Genomic DNA, 20575 nt, shown 5'->3' on the forward strand with positions numbered 1-20575 from the left:
TGCTTCCCCTGCATGAGAGGATAATCTTTATAATTTTCAAGATGATCAAGTCCACTCCCCACATTTTACAGATGAGAAATATGACTTGCCCAGGATTACAAAGTGGGTTAGTGACAGAACTGAGGATGGAGCCCAGGACCTGCAACATACAGACAAGTAAACTTTCTTCTATGCCACACTGTCTCAGGTTTGATTACTCAGGCTAAAGAGATCCACATTTTTAACTCTCAGGAATATATGACAATCAAACAATGCATTTACAAGTTAGGAACTAAAGGGTAGGGTATGTTTTCTCTAATGTTTTAAGAAGCATTTGGAATGTTGGTAAACAGTTAAAAGTTCAGGTTCATAAAAGTAGAACATCATTTTTAGAATCATTTCTTAGTTTATCTTACATACACAACAAAACTATAAAATATAACCGTACCACTCATTTATATCTATGGTTTTTGGCAGCATTCTAAGGAGAAAACAAGTATACTACTGATACTGAAGAGATAACACCAAGGAGTTGGGGACATAGCCAAAGAGTGTAAATAACACAAGCAAAGAGAGGAGGAAAACAACCTAGCAGGCAGAGCCAGAAAAAAAAGCAAAAGCAGCACAGAATAGGTGCCGATGGCTCCTTATCCTTGCTAATCTCCTGGGGTAAGCTAAAAAGGGCCAATGGACACAGATTTAATAGACAATCCTATCAGCCACCCCATTCTTAATATATTATTAATTCCAGGGGTGCCTGGGTGGCTCAGTCATTAAGCGTCTGCCTTCCGCTCAGGGCATGATCCCAGAGTCCTGGGATCGAGCCCCACATCAGGCTCCTCTGCTGGAAGCCTGCTTCTTCCTCTCCCACCCCCCCTGCATGTGTTCCTTCTCTCGCTGGCTGTCTCTCTCTCTTTCTGTCAAATAAATAAAATCTTTAAAATATATATATATACATATTATTAATTCCATTTGCATCCAGCTTCATCTGTTACCATAATTATATTATAGTGCAGTCCTCTCATACATGCATTTAATTTATGAGAATGCAACCATTAGCACATAACAAAAAAGTGAAAGAAATAAATTTAAACAATACAAGAGGTTCCACCCACCATTCCTCTCAATAAAATGTATGCTTATGACCCAGAGTAAGCACAAAATATCAATCTGCTGTTCCCCCAGTTTATATCAATTCCCATTTGCCTTGCACATCAAGCTGAATGGAATTCTACAATTTTAAATTACATATTTTTCATTAGACATAGCTCCTCCATGCAAGCTAACCACTTCATTGGGGCAAACAAATATTCATTTCTTCTACTACTGAGGAAGAAAAAACAACTGTGTTGAACTTAGAAATGTTAGTTCTGAACACTGTATTTTATAGTTGATTGAAGAGATTTTTCAAAGAAAATTCTTATATAACCTATTATAAGAGATTTCCAGAGTTATTTCTATTAACTCTACACTTAGTTACACTGAATGCTATAAAACAATTATCTGATTCACAGTATCTTAGCAATCACTTGGAAAACCAAACTCTCCAAAAAAGTAGTTCCTCTTTTTATGAAATCCAAAGTTAAGAATACATTTTCTTCTATTTCTCATACTTAGGGAAAAAAAAAACTAACACAGTGATTATGTCTTACTGAAAAGAGCTCCAGATTTTCATAAATTCTCCAAAGAAATATTTACCTAAAGTTCTGAGAAAACTTCTAGATATTTTTGTCTCTCCCTATACCCCCCAAAAGTATGCCTATGAATGTAAAAGTGACTCCAAAATAGCAAATAGAATTTTTAAAGGCTGTTGGTGGAAATACAAAATGTAAAATGGCACAACTACTTTGTAAAACTGGCAATTTCCTTAATAATTAAACTTATAACTACCCTATGACCCAGCCATTTCATTCCTAAGTATTTACCCAAGAGAAATAAATGTCTACGTTCATACAAAGACTTGTAAAAATGTCTTTGATAACAGCTTTATTTATAATAGTACACTCTCAAATGTCTACCAGCATGTAAACAGACAAACCGGACTACAGTACAACTGTAGTATATACAGTAGACTACTACTCAGAAATAACAAGGAAAGAACTAATAATACAAGCAAAAACATGGATGAATCACAAACTAATTATGCTGAATGAAAAACCCAGACAAAAAAAAGAATACTCACTATATGATTCCATTTATAAAAGAATTCTAGAAAATGCAAACTAATTTATAGTGACAGAAAACAGATCAGTGGTTGCCTGGAGAGGGGGAAACAGAGTGAAAGAGGATGAAACACAAAGGGACAAGAAGAAATTTGGGGGAAGGGGGCAGTGGTAAATGTGCATTATCTAGATTGCGGTGATGTTTTCACAGATGCATACATGTTATAACTCAAATTGTACACTTTAAATACGCAGTTTATTTATGTCAAGTATGACTCAATAAAACTGAAAAAAATGCCTCCAAACTGTTCTAACACTGACAATAAAAATTGTGAAAGTAAGACCTAGCAAATTCTTCAGCCTTATAACTGCTCCTAATTTACTAAATATAAAAATCCAATCACCAAATAAAAATACTGTATCAGAGATGACAAAAGATACGTTAAATATAATTTTGAAAAAATTGCTGGTTTATAATTACCCATCAAGCTACGACTAGAACAACATGTTACATGGGAATGTTATGCTTCATTTGCTTTAAAGTTTCTTTACCTTTTTTTTAAAGATTTTATTTATCTATTTGAGAGACAGACTGTATGAGAGAGAGAGCACGAGCAGGGTGAGGGGCAGAGGGAAAAGCAGACTCCCCGGCTGAGCAGGGAGTCCGATGCAGGGCTTGATGCCAGGACTTTAGGATCATGACCTGAGCCAAAGGCAGACGCTTAACCAACTGAGCCACCCAGGTGCCCCTAAAATTTATATTTTCAATGTGCTACAGGGTGAACCACCTTCATTATGTTTTAACAGTTTTACTGCATCAAGGTTATTCTATCGGTGATCTGTACTGTCAACTAACTACCTGTTTCTTTCCAGGTGCAATTTAAGGCAGTAATCTAAAAGAGAAGATATGTACTTTTATTTATAACAGATATCAACCTTTGCATCTTTCACAAAAGAAAAACTGGCTTATGAATTTTCTATTAAGCGTCTCAAGTTTAGTGCAGCCAACTAGAATGACCTTTGCTCCATAAGATAGAAAAAGTAACCAAACCATGGATTTAGAAAATGATTTTTAAACCTTAAAGATTTGCTAGGTAATAGTTAAGCTATTTCATATAGAATAAGACTCTAGTAACAATCAGTAAGCTTAGAATGTCCAAAATAATTTTTTTTCCTAATGGCAGCTGTGGTAGAACATAGGCACTCTTGTGCTCAAACATCTTAGAAAAGTTTTTCTCTACCCCAAACATCAACAGTCATGTGATCCTGAAAGAGATCGTAAGCCTAGCTCCCTACCTCTATCACCAGCTACATCAGGGATATATACACACATATAATGCCTTTATGTCTTCTGAGGAACAAACAGGGAACCACACTAGAAGAGAACAAGTGGAAAAATAAAGAAGTGGCAGAGCTGTAATGGCCATGGATGCATTCCTTCATTTAAATAAACATTAAATAACCACCTGCTATGTGCCAGGTACTTGTAATATGGAGATTAATAAAATGCCTAAAAGAGAGTTCACACCTTTTGGATGACACATCTTTTTAGAAATGCGCTGAAAAAGTAACTGAAGTTTTCCCAAAGATAGACAAGATGACACTAGTCATTATTAGAGCAAGTGACTGCAACTAGAGGCAAAAAAAAAAAAAGTATTGATTAAACTGACAATGGCTGTTGGAGGAATATGCCAAATGGAGATTCCTAACAGAAAAAAAAATCCCAAGATAATATTGTAAACATGACTGGGAGAGATGTCCAACCTGTACACTTCAGACAAGAAAACAGAATAGCTTTAATCATCATGTTCCAGACAGAGAGGACCTTATGAGACAGAGAAAAACCATGTTTTGAACAAAAGGACATAATCTGGCATCTAGAATTACTTTAGAAACAGGCTATGCTGTAATCTGAATGCTTGTGCCTCCCCCACCAAAAATTCTTATATGGAAATTCTGATCCCCAATGTGATGGTATTTAGGAGGTGGGGCCTTTGAGAGGTGATTAGGTCACAAGAGCAGAGCTCTCGTGAATGAGATTAATGCCCTTAAAAGAGAGCTCCCCTGCCCCTTCCACCATGTGAGGATAAAGCAAGCAGTCAGAAGTCTGCAACCCAGAGGAGGCCTTCACCAAGAACCCAACCATGTTGGCACCCTGATTTTGGACTTCCAGCCTCCAGAACTGTGAGAGCTAAATTTCTGTTGTTTGTAAGCCACCCAGTCTGTGGTAACTTGTTACAGCAGTCCAAATGGACTAAAACAGGCTAATAAAAACCTATGCTAGATTATTTCTAAGAAATAGTATTTGCAAAAAACTGTGCATCTCAAGCAAAGAATCAGAGAACCAAGATGCAGCGAAATGCACCTAATAAAATACAAGTATAATTGTAAGAAAAGAAATCTGTGCTTGAGAACACCAACTGCTGTCCTTTTTCCTAGCAGAAAAAAACTTCTTTATAACTAGTATACAGTAAAGAAACTTCAATAAAGCAGAAACACAAAGAAGGTAGTCAACTGGCTTCCCTTTCCAAGAGATAGCAGACAGCTGACACAAAGATAAGATGCTTCTAGGCTGAATGGCCCTTACATCCAGATTGGTCCAAAAATAAAATACTAAGTACACTCAAAATAACTTAGTCAAAATGGTTAAATGTCCCACAGTAGGCCCAAGAATCATTTGGCTTGGGGTCTTTTGTTTTTAATGTTTCTCAGGTTACTTGCCAAACAACCAAGAGGACTTGTGAAAGTGAAGGTGCAGAGATTCTCACCCTACCTTTCCCCACCCCCAGCCAAATCTACAACCTTGGACACCAGGCAACAAATTAAGGTCCTGAGGTTTGGTGAAGAGGGCTCTGGTTCTGGGTGAGGGCTCTGGTTCTGGGTGAGTAGGAAAGGGTTAGAGCCTAGGCCAAAAAGATCCTGGACCACTAAACCCGAAACCAGGAAGAACCACTTCCACCATTTCCACTCCCTAAAGCTAACTCAAGTTAGCTAGCTCCATGACTAATTTTGATTTAGAAATCAGCACAGTCGGGGCACCTGGGTGGCACAGCGGTTAAGCGCCTGCCTTCGGCTCAGGGCGTGATCCCGGCGTTCTGGGATCGAGCCCCACATCAGGCTCCTCTGCTATGAGCCTGCTTCTTCCTCTCCCACTCCCCCTGCTTGTGTTCCCTCTCTCGCTGGCTGTCTCTATCTCTGTCAAATAAATAAATAAAATCTTTAAAAAAAAAAAAAAAGAAATCAGCACAGTGTAGCCTGTGGGTCAAATCCATTCGGTTTCTACAAATAAAGTTGTACTAGAACACATTTATTTACATATTGTCTATGGCTACTTTCAAACTACACTGGCAGAGTTGAGTAGTTGCAACAGAGACCATATGGCCCACAAAGCAAATAAATATTTACTACCCCACCCTTTGGAGAAAAAAATTGCTGACTCCTAATTTAAAAGAAAGAAAAGGAATACCTATTGCTTTTCTGGAAGGGCATTCAGAAGAGTAGAGTTATAGTTTAGCTCAACAAGCAAAGGTATCCATTTCTGCTATCTTTCCTTGAATTTCTAAAAGATGCTTTTTGCCATCTTGATGCAGGGTTCATTTGAATGGAGTCTATGACTTGGTAGCTAAAGAGCCTACTAATCATTATCCTTTCCCATTTAATAAGTTTCTCAAATTTACTGTCAGACTTAAGATCACAACCACCATGAGGACTCATAATGATCCTCCTTCTTTGCGTACTCATGCAATAAACAGTCCCTATCTGACAGGATATAAACCTTATTATATTTAGGATATAAACATTTTGATGTGCCAGAATCTTTTAGGGTGCAAATGACTAGCTTTTAAATAAAGGATGATAAATAAGGATTTCTCCTGATCAGACCAAGTGCCCTGAAATGTAAGTGCATTTAAATGCATACCTCCCTCCCAAACTAGGTATCAGTTCTGCCAATGGCTAGTGAAGGAGATCAGACCTGAGATAGCTTTGTATGAGGTATTATGTCCCGACTGCTCCCACAGAGAAAACAATAGGAATAAACAAGGGGAAAATTGTTCAAAGATGCCTTGAAAATAAGATGCTGTGTCAGTGAACTGCTCTGGCCAGATGAGACAAGGCCTGCACGGAGTCTGCACTGAGGGGAAATCCAATAAGTTTTAACACTGAAAGAGTACTCACTGGAATTGGAGTCTTAACCTCAATTTTCATGTCAATGAAAAATTCCTTTCTCAGACAATGGAGGAGAGGATAGACTCAGCAAGCCAGAGAGAAACAAACACTGAGTCAGGGAGATGAGCTTACTAAAATCCTCTATGTCAAGGGAAAGAGGCTAAGAATCACTATGAACTCTACAAGAAAGAGAGAATTTTCATTCATTTTTCAACAAGTTATTTATTTGGCACCTACATACCAGGCACTGAGGTTAGAGGTACTAAACAAAACAAAAACCACTATTTTCATGAAGCTTACATTCCAGGGGGGGTAGAGAATAAACTGCATTTCATGTTATATGGTTGTAAGTGCTCAGAAGAAAACACAGTGAATAAAAGGGAGTGCTGAGGGGGGTGACCAGGGAAGGCTATACTGAGGAGATTACACCTAAGTGCTTCTGGCCTAGTGTGCTTGGGAGTTCACTTAATAGACTAGAACAGGGGTTTAGCCCAAGAAATCAAATTCTTTATATTCATAGAATATCCATGTATATCATGAGCTTGCAGTTGTGACCACAACATTGTTCTTCAGAGATAGTAACATAACCTGTTCTGTAGGAGAGCCAAGTTCAAGATAAGAAAGTAGTGTATATTTTCCCAGTTAGATAAAAGCATAACTTCAAGAAAATCCCTCTTTGAAATGTTACTAAAATAACAAAGTACTAAAAAGGTATAAAGCCACAAGGACAAAAATTAGAAGAAACAAGCACAGACTAGAAATGTCAACAAACAGATAAAACAGAAACAAAAACAACTGAGGAACTCACATAGCATGAAATTTTTTATTTTTTAAAAGATTTTATTTATTTGAGAGAGAGAAGGAGCAGTGGGGAGGGGAAGAGGAGTGGGGGGGGGGGGGTGAGAGAATCAGACTCCCCGCTGAGCAGGAAGCCCTGGGCTGGACCCAGGACCTGGAGATCATGACCTGAGCCGACAGCAGACTCTCAACTGATTGAGCCACCCAGGTGCCCCAGCATAAAAATTTTTATGTGAGAAATATCATCTTAAAAGAGTACATGGTAGGATGTAAGGAAAGACAAACCTGTAGGAAAGCAATATTGCCAAGCAAGCATCTCAAGCTAGATCAAAATGCTGCAAGAAAAATGTAGAGCCTACCCTGAGAAGAACAGAAAGGAAACCCTACAAGGAGGCTTTTTAAAAATAGGTCACTGCCACAAAGATAAGCAAGAGCCCTGCAGCCCATGAGCTACCAGTCTTGGTGGTAAATTGACAACAGGAGGAAGCAGCAAAGAGAGTAAATCAGCTGCCAGAACTAGACTCACTTCAAAGGTGGGGGGGAGGGGTGAAATAGGTGATGGGAATTAAGGAATGCACTTGTTGTGGTGAGCACTGGGTGTGGCACGGAAGTGTTGAACCACTACATTGTATACCTGAAACTAATATTATACTGTGTTAACTAACTTCAATTTAAATAAAAACTTAAAAGTGATAAATTTAAAGTAAAAGCTCCTTACCTGCTACACCTGCTGATCACCAAAAGTCTAAGCCAAAAACAAAGATAACTGTAGCAAATCTAGTTTTATCTGGGTCCCCAAACATAGGAATGGAGGAAGGGAATGAGGACTGGTACACTTCTTCTCTTTCTTAGTCATACATAAATTTCAAAAGTGGAGGAAAAAAACTAAGAAGTGGAGCAAAAGCATCCCCTAAAATATAACCAGTAAAGCAGGGAACATGACTTCTCTAACAGGTCTCAAAATCTAAGACATCTAGGAGTTGTGAAATCTTCCCTAAGATAGCACAACACCTAACAAATAGCAAAAACTCTATCCATTACGAAAAATCAGGATTATCCTATTTTTCTACCATTCATTCCTCCTTTCTACAAAAGCCAACTATTTCCTCCAAATGCTCAATGCAAATAAAAAGAACAGTGCTGAAGAAATTCTATTTAAAAGGTAGGAAAAATAACACTTCCCTATCTTTTACAACATCTGCCGCACTTATTTTAACAGACTATTGTAAAGATAAAATAAGGTATGTATCAACGTCCCTTGTAAAGGTATTTTTTAAATCAAGCTCAAAAGAACTAAACATCTCCATGTTTCAAGAGTTCGATGAAGATTTTATTGAAGTTTCACATCTGCTTACTTATTTTCTGCCCTCCCTAAAACTGAGAAATACTTAAAAATAGAAATACTAGAGAGAACAGAAATTAATAAAAACACCCAGAAGAGAAATAATAAAGATCAGAGCAGAAATCAATGAAATAGAAACCAAAAGAGTAGAACAGATTAATGAAACTAGGAGCTGGTTATTTGGAAGAATTAATAAGACTGATAAACCTCTGGCCAGACTTATGAAAAAGAAAAGAGAAAGGACCCAAATAAATAAAATCATGAATGAAAGAGGTGAGATCACAAGCAACACCGAAGAAATATAAACAACTGTAAGAACATATTATGAGCAACTATATACCAACAAATTAGACAATCTGGAAGAAATGGATGCATTCCTAGAGACGTATAAACTACCAAAACTGAACCAGGAAGAAACAGAAAACCTGAACAGACCCATAACCAGCAAGGAAATTGAAGCAGTAATAAAAAATCTCCCAACGAACAAGAGCCCAGGGCCAGATGGCTTCCCAGGGGAATTCTATCAAACATTTAAAGAAGAATTAATACCTATTCTTCTGAAACTGTTCCAAAAAATAGAAATGGAAGGAAAACTTCCAAACTCACTTTATGAGGCCAGCTTTACCTTGATCCCAAAACCAGACAAAGACCCCACCAAAAAGGAGAATTACAGACAAATATCCTTGATGAACATGGATGCAAAAATTCTCACCAAAATACTAGCCAATAGGATCCAATAGTACATTAAAAGGACTATTCACCACGACCAAGTGGGATTTATTCCTGGGCTGCAAGGTTGGTTCAACATCCGCAAATCAATCAATGTGATACACTACATTAACAAAAGAAAGGACAAGAACCATATGATACTCTCAATAGATGCAGAAAAAACATCTGGCAAAGTACAGCATCCTTTCTTAAAACTCTTCACAGCGTAGGGATAGAGGGTACATACCTCAATATCATAAAAGCCATCTATGAAAAACCCACAGTGAATATCATTCTCAATGGGGGAAAAATTGAGAGCTTTTCCCTTAAGGTCAGGAACATGGCAGGGATGTCCACTATCACCACTGCTCTTCAACATAGTACTAGAAGTCCTAGTCTCAGCTATCAGACAACAAAAAGAAATATAAGACATCCAAATCGGCAGAGAAGAAGTCAAACTCTCACTCTTTGCAGATGATATGACACTTTATGTGGAAAATCCAAAAGACTCCACCCCAAAACTGCTAGAACTCATACAGGAATTCAGTAAAGTGGCAGGATATAAAATCAATGCACAGAAATCAGTTGCATTTCTATACACTATCAATGAAACAAAGAAAGAGAAATTAAGGAGTCGATCCCACTTACAACTGCACCCAAAGCCATAGATACCTAGGAATAAATCTAACCAAAGAGGCAAAACATCTGTACTCAGAAAACTATAGAATACTCATGAAAGAAATCCAAGGAAGACACAAAGAAATGGAAAAACGTTCCATACTCATGCACTGGAAGAACAAATATTGTTAAAATGTCTATGTTACCTAGAGCAAACTACACATTCAATGCAATCCCTATCAAAATACCATCACCTTTTTTTTCCACAGAAATGAAACAAATAATCCTAAAATTTGTATGGAACCAGAAAAGCCCCCAAATAGCCAGAGGAATGTTGAAGAAGAAAACCAAAGCTGGTGGCATCACAATTCTGGACTTCAAGCTATATTACAAAGTTGTAATCATCAAGACAGTATGGTACTGGCACAAAAACAGACACGTGGATAATGGAACAGAACAGAAAACTCAGAAATGAACCCTCAACTCTATGGTCAACTAATCTTCAAAAAAGCAGGGAAGAACATGCAATGGAAAAGACAGTCCCTTCAACAATTGGTGTTGGGAAAACTGGACAGCCACATGCAGAAGAATGAAACTGGACCATTTCCTTACACCATACACAAAAACAGACTCAAAGTGGATGGAAAACCTAAATGTGAGACAGGAATACACCAAAATCCTTGAGGAGAACACAGGCAGCAAGCTCCTCGACCTCAGCCGCAGCAACTTCTTCCTAGACACATGGCCAAAGGCAAGGGAAGCAAGGGCAAAAATGAACTATTGGGACTTCGTCAAGATGAAAAGCTTTTGCACAGCAAAGGAAACAGTCAACAAAACCAAAAGACAACTGACAGAATGCGAGAAGATATTTGCAAATGACATATCAGATAAAGGGCTAGTATCCAAAATCTATAAAGAACTTAACAAACTCAACACCCAAAGAACAAATAATCCAATCAAGAAATGGGCAGAAGACATGAACAGACATTTCTCCAAAGAAGACATCCAAATGGCCAATAGACACATGAAAAAGTGCTCAACATCACTTGGCATCAGGGAAATACAAATCAAAACCACAATGAGATACCACCCCACACCAGTCAGAATGGGTAAAATTAACAAGTCAGGAAATGACAGATGTTGGCGAGGATGTGGAGAAAGGGGACCCCTCCTACGCTGTCAGTGGGAATGCAAGCTGGTGCAGTCACTCTGGGAAACAGTATGGAGGTTCCTCAAAAAGTTGAAAATAGAGCTACCCTAAGACCCAGCAATTGCACTACTGGGTATTTACCCCAAAGATACAAATGTAGTAATCTGAAGGGGCACCTGGACCCCAATATTTATAGCAGCAATGTCCACAATAGCTAAACTACGGAAAGAGCCCAGATGTCCATCAACAGATGAACGGATAAAGAAGATGTGTACACACACACACACACTGGAATATTATGCAGCCATCAAAAAATGAAATCTTGCCATTTGCAACAACGTGGATGGAACTAGGGGGTATTAAGCTAAGCAAAATAAGTCAATCAGAGAAAGACAATTATCATATGATCTCACTGATATGTGGAATTTGAGAAACAAGGCAGAGAATTATAGGGGAAGAGAAAAAAAAATGAAACAAGACGAAACCAAAGAGGGAGAGAAACCATAAGAGACTCTTAATCTCAGGAAACAAACTGAGGGTTGCTGGAGTGGAGGGGGGTGGGAGGAATGGGGTGGCTTGGTGATGGACATTGGGGAGGGTATGTGTTGTGGTGAGTGCTGTGTATTGTGTAAGACTGATAAATCACAGACCTGTACCCCTGAAACAATTAAAAAAATAATAAAAATTTAAAAAAAGAAATGAATACAAACACACAGGTAACAGTAGCAAAAAGATTTCTCATAAATATCATCCTAAATGTTATTTATTAGTACTGATAAAATCTTAAAAGTACAAGCTAGACACCGCTCTCATTTCTTAATTGAAAAAAAGAAACCTATAAGGGGAAATGCATTCATTTTGTCTTTATGGATATTCTCCAACAGTTTAAAAAAGCTTAGTAACAAAAAAAAAAAAAGCTTAGTAACACATACTATTATTAGATATATGTCTTACCTATTAAAGATTTTATATTTTCTAAGATTAAATCACTAGTAATATTTCCAGATAAATCTTGCCCCAATTCAGCAATCAGCTTGGCATAACCTTCATTCTCTTCTCTTAACAAATTGAATTTTTGCTGCTTATAACTGAAATTAAACATCATAAAGGGGATAAAATTAATTCAATTAACAAGCTTGCATACAAGTACTGTATTCTTCTCATCGAATTTTCTCTCTCTTATATAGAACAATTATAAGAATAGTTGTTGAAAGTTTACTTCTTTGTGTATCTTTTAAAACAGAAAATAACAGTGATTCATAAGAGACACCCCAATGTTAATTACACAGGGAAAACCAGTAACACAAAGAAAGAATACTGCTAATCCCAAAGAACAATAACATGTCACTCTTTCCATCGTTGACTAAGAATATACCCTAGAGTATAGCCATACTTGTAAATTATTTTATTGGTAATAATAAAAGCAATGAATAATATTTTAACTTCTAATATGGAAAAAACTTAACATTGGTTTCACACAGGTGAAGTTCACTGCTGACTCAGTAATCCTAGGCTTCTTTTAAAAGGAAAAAACACAAGACGTGCTAACAGCAACAACAACAAAAAAATCTTCAAACTGCCAAACATCTAGAATTCAAAATGAGAACTAAGGAAACATACTCAGATACTTGATCAGCAACATAAAGATACATGTACTTACAAGAGTTTTGTCTTGATTTTAACCGACTTTTGATTGAACTGCTGTGATTGTTTGATAAGCCCTAATGATTCCAATGTTTCTGGATCCAGGCGTTCCTTTAGAACTGTGTCTGAAACTAAATACTGTATTAAAAAATATTAAAGGCCATTTATTCCTTAGCATTCTAATACATCCACAATTTAAATACATTCAAAATAATTTTCCCAAATAAGAACATCAAAATCACATTAAATATATATCAAAACCTTCAATTTATTAAAAAAAAAAAAAAGCTGGAACTTCAATTTAACAAAAATGATGATGCCCCAAATATTGAAAAATGTGACATACAGCTCTTTAAATAAAACTCACTAAAAAATTATATGCATGCTGTACACAGCCTACAAATGACAAGAACTACAGATAAAATTTTGATTAAAACTGTTTGTCAACTGAATTTTCCTTTAAGATTAATACAGCACTTCAGCCTTCATTAGTTTCTACTGTTTAGGTCAAATTCTAGTACAGCGAAGACAAGGACATCTTCCAGATCTGAGTAATAGCATTTCTCCTTGGTTCTAAATTTGTTAACATAAAATGGTTTACTAGACAATGATTATGACAAGTTCTAGAATTTATTATTTTTAAACTACCTCTGCTTTTTCTCCTTGCATAATAAAGAGTTTATGAAAAGCTATTCAGTTTAAAAGTTGTCCGCATCATTTCTACTCACTTGACAGATGCTTACCTTTTCCTTATTTAGGAACTTACTAGGTCAGGAATATCACCAAAAGTTTGATATATACATATAGTTTAAGTGATACGAAGCATGCAAATTTCACAGAAATAATTAGCATGTCTAATTTTACAAAGCATTCCATCTGAAAATCCAAATCTCACCTTATAATGAATAGCCAATTGAATGTCAATATCCTCCTCCCTTAACATGATTAACTGTGATTACAACTGTTCAATGTAAAAATCTAGAAAGGGAAAGTATTTTTTATAACTTACCAAACATGCTAATACCAATTGTGTAAAATAGTCTCTCTTGCTTTTTTCTTCTAAACAATTTGTCTCAATATCTATAATGATGGAAGAAAAAAAAGACGAAAGTTTGATTGATTTTTCTAGACTGTCCCCAGCACTATAATAAGATACTTATTTTCTTTAAAACTAATTTTAAAATGCCTCATTCTGAAATTGGAAAAAAATTTGCAATTATAGTAAGCAGGAGCTGTCATTCATATGCATATGAATGCTCAGAATTAATTTCTCCTGATCTGGAAACTGACCCTGTGACCAATGGCATATCCGTAAAATGTAAGTTGATTACACAGGAGTTACATGCTATGGCACTGGAAACAACACAACTTCAAAAAAGTAATGTTTTCAAAAATGGAAATATTCGAGCAAAGTTTAAATGACAACATGTCAGAGAGCTAAAGAAGAGATTCCTTCTTTAGGTGGAAAGTTGAACTAGGTGACAACAAAGATGTCTTCTAACACTAAAGATCCTATTACTTGTGAAGACGGAACCTTTGACCTTGGCCACCTTGGTACCATGTCCTAACCAAACTACCCGGCCATCAACTCTACAAAAAGACAGTATTAAAAGAACATTTTTAAAATCCCATTTTGAATTACAATTCTAGTCAGCAAACAAAAATTTATTCATGATTTTTATTTTCTTCCTATTGAAATATTAAGAAATTGAGATCTCCAAATTTCAGGAGATTATTCAGAAAATTTGCCAAACAATTTTATGCAGTATGGAGGAAATAAAACAATTAGCTCTTCCTGCCAAGCATCAAAAAATTCAACCAGGACTGACAGGATTACAAAGCTGATCTCAGGATTATTGCTTTAATGATTACATACTATTATATTAAGGTCAACTCATAATTTACAAGAGACACCAATTTTAGTGGTATAATAAAATTGTCTTCTAAGGGTCCTACAGTTCTCCCCAAACGTCCTACCACTCACTGATTTGCTTCAGTTTACTTTCTACTGCCATCACTGAGAATCAAAAGAGAAAGGAATTTATTATCAAACATATCCACATTTTCTTGGCCCTTCTCCCCTTTCCCATCTTGGACAGTGTCATTTCCTGATATCCTGGCCACTGTAGCTAAGCACATGGTCAGCTGAAGCCTATTAAGAGAATTTCAGGGTATAATTTATACAACATAAACTGCAATACAATCTCATTCACTCAATTAGACTTTTAATCCATGTGTATCTCATCAGTCCCTTCCAAGGACTTGTAGTTGTCTCCCTGTTATCTGGTCTTCTGGTCCCTCCTCAGGCTAGAACTTCAAGGAACTGATCTTGAGGGGTCAGGACTAAATTGGGCCCATTCTTTTAACCAACATCTATCTACCAAGGCCCAAAAGTCCCTAAGATCTACCCCCAAAGTCCCTAAGATCAGAGTACGTGGGTGGCGGGTTCATCCTTCTCAAACCAAGTCTGTTCTCCTCTTAGCTGTCTGACCTGATCAAGATACCACTCTCTGGGTTCTGACCACGTTAAGAAATGCTTACTAGGACCTCAGTAAACTTCTTTGCTGAGCTATCTCAACAATCAATACAGGACTGTAATATCACAATTACGTCTTCCCTGCTTCTTTCTTCTTTTTGTCCTAATGACGCTATTCTAATAAATTCATTCATTATCCCTAATTCATCAACCCTGAATCAGTACCTAGTAAATTCTCTTTCATTTCCCCTATGATTTTACTAAAAAGCCCTCAACCATTTCAAACTCTAGGTCCTAGTATGACCAACCACCCACTCCAGCTAAGATGTCCCATCAGTGCATCAAGTTACATCAGACTTCCCTCTCCAGGTTAATATAGCTCTCAGGCCCTGTCATCCTTACATAATTAGTCTTTCAAAGAAAACTGTAATCTTAACCAGGAAAATACAGCAATGATTTTTCTTACAACTTTTAAGATATTAGAAAGACAACATGATATAGTAAAAAAATTATGGGCTCTGGAACCAAAAAGACCCAGGTTCAAACCCTGTTTTACTGTTTATGTGGCCTTGAAAAATCCCTTCTCTGACCTTCAATTTTCCGATCTGTATACCTACTTTACAGAAGTTGCTATAAAGATTAAAATGAAATTAAATGCATAACACAATGCTTAGAACATAGAAAGTGCTCCAAAAATAGCAACTACATTATTATTGCCATTATCATTATTAGAGGTAACTCCCATTCTTACTCCTCTTCCCCTAGTTTGGTCTGGGGTCATCCTTCGATCATTTTTTTTTCTGCTAACGGTGAGGGTGGGTGAGTGAGGGGACAGGTGAGGGAAATTCTCTAAGTTTGCCATTCTAATCTTGCTTGTAAAAATTGACTGGAGAGGCTAAAAGAAATTTTTCAAGAGCATCCAACAACCTCATAAATTCATGTTAATAGTAAAAAGCAATGACTTGTACCAATAATTCATATTACTAAGTAACTATGAAGGGAAACTATATCCTAATAGAATAAATCAACAAAGAAATTATTGGAACTTACTAATAAGCTGAGAGTTGATGATTACCCAAAAAAAGACATAAAATATACTCCTGACACTATCAAGGAACAACAGCTTCCACAAAATGTTACCTACAAATCACTCTTTCAGTCCTACAAGATTATAGTAAAAACAATTTTTAAAAATTTTTAAACTTGTTTCAAGCTATATTTATATGTAACAAAATGTAATACCTTTAGTGCCTGCTTTAAAAAATTAAGCTTAAAAGGTTTTGTTGTTATTGCTGGCATAAATCAATTCAATAGACAGTATGAACTTTAGGATCCAAACCAGGTGAGTTTTAAAATCAAAATAAGGCACAATTAATTATGCCAGGGAAAACAAAACAAAAGTGGGACATGTGGTCACCCCATCAGTGGTCTGCTCTTTTCATTTATCACTCACAGTCCACATACATTTTGACCTGTTCCTGACATTACTGCTGTTATGAAATCTTAAAACATCCTGAAGGATGAAGCATCAGGCATTCAGATTTGATAAGATCAAATTCCCAGATTCTCAGTAAGACATTTAAGTAACCTATCTATTCTAGGAATTAAGATTAATGAGCTAAATTAATTCACTCCAGCTTGACAAACTCTCAGAGGATGTCTTATTTTAAAGTGAATATTATAATGTCTGGTAAAGGTTTCTATTAGATCAAAGTTATAGAAAGCATAACACTGATGGGGAAAACTGTGCTCAAAGTTATTTTAATTCAAATCTAAAATTAAGAGAAATAAATTTATAATATACATTATTTTTTAAATCCATGCTTCCCATGGAGGGACACTACCTTTTGTTCTAAGTCAAAGAAATATTCCTTTTTTATCTTGCATAAATTCTTATTTATTCTGGACAAATAGAGAAGATGCTATTTCCAAAGCTGGTTTCTCATCCTCAAAACAAAAGTACTTTTGATTACTTTGGCTCTTCTTGCTCTTTCTAAAATTAAGAAGAATCAAAAGAGTATAATAGCAAAGTAAATATCTCTTGAGTGTCCTAAGCTTGAGATTCTGACATTCACTGATAACTTCCACTGAGTAAGATTAATTACGTAGTTACTAAAATCTGAATAATTCAGACTAACTGAACTTCAAAAAACTTAGCTTTTTTTTTTACTTGAAATGACTTAATTTAGCTCAATTTTATATAAACATATTCTGCAAAAATAGCATCTACATTAATATTGCCATTATCATTATAAACTATTATCTATTATTGCCATTATCATTATAAACTATATCTAAAGCTAGTTTATAAGCAGTGATCATACTCACATGACTTAAAACACTATATTATCTATAAAGTAAAAAAAACAATATAGTCTAGTTTCTACAAATGGTTTGAAAGAAAAAATTTTATTTAAACACAGTACATTAATCTATCAAATAGCACTTTTAAAGGTGAAATGAAGGCTTGATACGTACCTAATATGCAGAATACATCAGCAAGAATGGAGGGCATATCCTCACGAAATTCCTAATTATAAAAATATAATTATTCATAGTAAATACAAGAATAGCACACCAGCAAGTACGATTTCAGAATAATACTCTTCAGTAAAACTTAAAACCTAACAAAACCCCAACACCCCTATGTTGACAAATAATAAAATCCAAGTTTCATAAGACAGAGAAAATAGAAAAAGACAAGAGTTGGAAAAAATTTTTAAATGTCTACCATGAAAAAACTGGATAAAAAACTTGATTAAAAAAACCTCAGGAGGGGCGCCTGGGTGGCACAGCGGTTAAGCGTCTGCCTTCAGCTCAGGGCGTGATCCCAGCGTTCTGGGATCGAGCCCCACATCAGGCTCCTCCGCTATGAGCCTGCTTCTTCCTCTCCCACTCCCCCTGCTTGTGTTCCCTCTCTGGCTGGCTGTCTCTGTCAAATAAATAAATAAAATCTTAAAAAAAAAACCCTCAGGAAATATTAACGAGCACAAATGAATGACACTTATCCAATGAGGTTTCCATGTTAAAAACCACTGGAATTTGGGTACCTTAAATCTACTGTTAAAAACGGTACATTTTTCATCTACAACTTTAAATGTTGTGCTCATGCCTGAATCAACACTGATTTATACAAAAGTCCTAGTGGTATCAGAATAGAAATCTAAAAAAATACAAAAACAATTACAAGCTGTCATTCCGTAACTCAAGATTTTCTGAAAATGGAAACGATTACCAAAAATCCATCTTTATTTTCTTTATGCACTGATGTTTGTAGACTTGCAGAAACTAAGTCAAAATTCTCCCCTCATTTCTGTATGAAAACTTCAACACTTATTCTAGATTTGTCTCCTGACTTCTTGCTCCCATGCCCAATTTTAGAGCCATTTTCCATTAGTAAGGATCACAGTTCAATCACTGCAATTAGTTTGCTGGCACTATAGCAACCCTTAAACTAGCCTATTTTCAGAGAGTAAAGGAAAGAAATACAATCCTAACAACAACAACAAAAAAACCTGGCAGCTGTAAGAGACATGCAAGAGAAGCTTCCACGGCTAAGATATGGGACAGTGAGATATGGGACCATGAGAAAGCCATGACAAAGACAATCCAGCTGAAAAGGTATATATAAAGACTCAAAGGAAAGGGGAAGCTAAGTAAAAACAAAATACATATTAAGTCCATTTGGACTACTCACTTTCAAAAAATGGGAAAAATATTAGAATCGAATCCATAAACAGACTACATCAATGGCAAATTTACAGAATGAAAGAACTTTAATTGCACACCAGACTTCAGGCTCAAAAGTTACTTAAGGCCTATGAACTTCTGCTATGTCTACCTGAATGCAAGTACTCAGGCTTCTTGAAGACCAGAAAGAAAAGAGCAAGACAAGAGTTTTCAACATGGAATATTAGTTGTTGAAAAAAAACAGACTACTCCAACATGAATTAATACTGCTGTGGTCAGACAGAGAAAGTTTAAGGATAAAAGAGAAACTCATATTTGAACCTCAACTGCTCAAATACATTTCAATATGTAGGGGGGGAAATCACAACAGCTAAAGATAGAAGCTCCTTACCACTATCCTCAGAAAAGCACAAAAAGCATATGAAGGAGATTACCTATCCTAACAGAAAAAGGCTACAGAAGCTTAAAGCAACAAGGGAAATTCGTACTGGTGTCAAGAAGCTCCGGGTCCTACACCTCAATAACAGTCATTATGAAAGCTGTTCTCAACTGGGTAGATAATTTTATTTATACAAGGTTAAAACCCAGCCTGATAATAATAGAATAATACACCACTTAACTACTTAAGAAACTTAACTACTGGTTTACAATCAACACTCTTACAATTTGAGAGCTCATCTTACAATTCAAGTACTAAACACCCATGAAAAGTATCTGGTCTGAATCTAACTTAAATTCTCTAATAAATAATTTAGAGTGAGACAGAAAAATCACCTAAAGGTAAGAAAAAAAATCTATTAATATTTTCTAACACAGCAAACACATGAAAATTGGCATCAAGTGAACATTAATTAGAACTACACAACCTCAATTTAAAATAATTTAATCCTCAAATTTTAGAATATATTTAATTTCTAAACATAACTGCAAACAAAAGAAAATGTTTTGCTATACTACACTGGGAGAAAAATATTCTAGTCAAATTATTTTTACAGTACCATTTTTAATTAAGTATATTGTGAGTTTGTTACAAGGCAGGCTTTTTTTTTTTTTTGCCCTCTCAGCTTACCTAACATTTTCTGCTTTACTCACAACCAGACAAAAAGATTAAAATATCTTTATTTCAGCCTAGCAACAACAGCTTACCAATATTGCCTTAAAACATTCACTACTGTAATTTTGAACAAAATGAAATGCAAGTTATATACTTTAGGGATCTTTGTATCAAAGGCAAAAAGAAATATGTAATAATTGGGGCGCCTGGGTGGCACAGCGGTTAAGTGTCTGCCTTCGGCTCAGGGCGTGATCCCAGCATTCTGGGATCGAGCCCCACATCAGGCTCCTCCACTATGAGCCTGCTTCTTCCTCTCCCACTCCCCCTACTTGTATTCCCTCTTTCGCTGGCTGTCTCTATCTCTGTCAAATAAATAAATAAAATCTTAAAAAAAAAAGAAAATAGTATGGAACTAAAAAAAAAAGAAATATGTAATAATTATTAAATTAAAAAGCGTGTGTGTGTGTATACTTACGCTAATGTCATTAAGAACATTAGATGCCTGTTCATGCTTTAGATTTCCTTTAATGACATGGTATGATAACTCATAAAGAGCCTGCTGGAAATCTGTTGAACATAAAAGAAAGAGTGTAAGAACACAACCTCTTGAACATAAAAGGTAGACCCTTCTGAGGGAAGACCCCTGTATTTCCTACTTCTCAGAATTATAAGTATCAAAAATAATAAGAAAAATATACTTCTAATGCTTTTCTCTAGCAGATTTTTTCCCTTTTACTTTCACAAAAACACAACACTAAAAGTAGAAAATAGTTAACCTTGACTCCAC

At 35.9% G+C, this 20575-nt stretch overlaps 1 protein-coding gene across 19 annotated transcripts in view; it reads right to left on the bottom strand.

Moving 5' to 3' along the window:
* The window catches only part of THOC2 (THO complex subunit 2), a 110367-nt gene that overhangs the window by 68562 nt on the left and 21230 nt on the right, over positions 1-20575 (bottom strand). For all 19 annotated transcript variants that reach the window (XM_057314161.1, XM_044391659.3, XM_048213838.2 and 16 more), the window contains 5 exons: positions 20264-20355; positions 17523-17574; positions 13578-13648; positions 12585-12706; positions 11879-12012 (listed from right to left, as the gene is read on the bottom strand). In XM_057314161.1, the coding sequence (XP_057170144.1) occupies positions 11879-12012; positions 12585-12706; positions 13578-13648; positions 17523-17574; positions 20264-20355 (471 nt within the window). The remainder of the gene's footprint in view (positions 1-11878; positions 12013-12584; positions 12707-13577; positions 13649-17522; positions 17575-20263; positions 20356-20575) is intronic.

The sequence above is a fragment of the Ursus arctos genome, chromosome X (genome assembly GCF_023065955.2).
Source record: "Ursus arctos isolate Adak ecotype North America chromosome X, UrsArc2.0, whole genome shotgun sequence".
In the NCBI taxonomy this organism is placed as follows: domain Eukaryota; kingdom Metazoa; phylum Chordata; class Mammalia; order Carnivora; family Ursidae; genus Ursus; species Ursus arctos.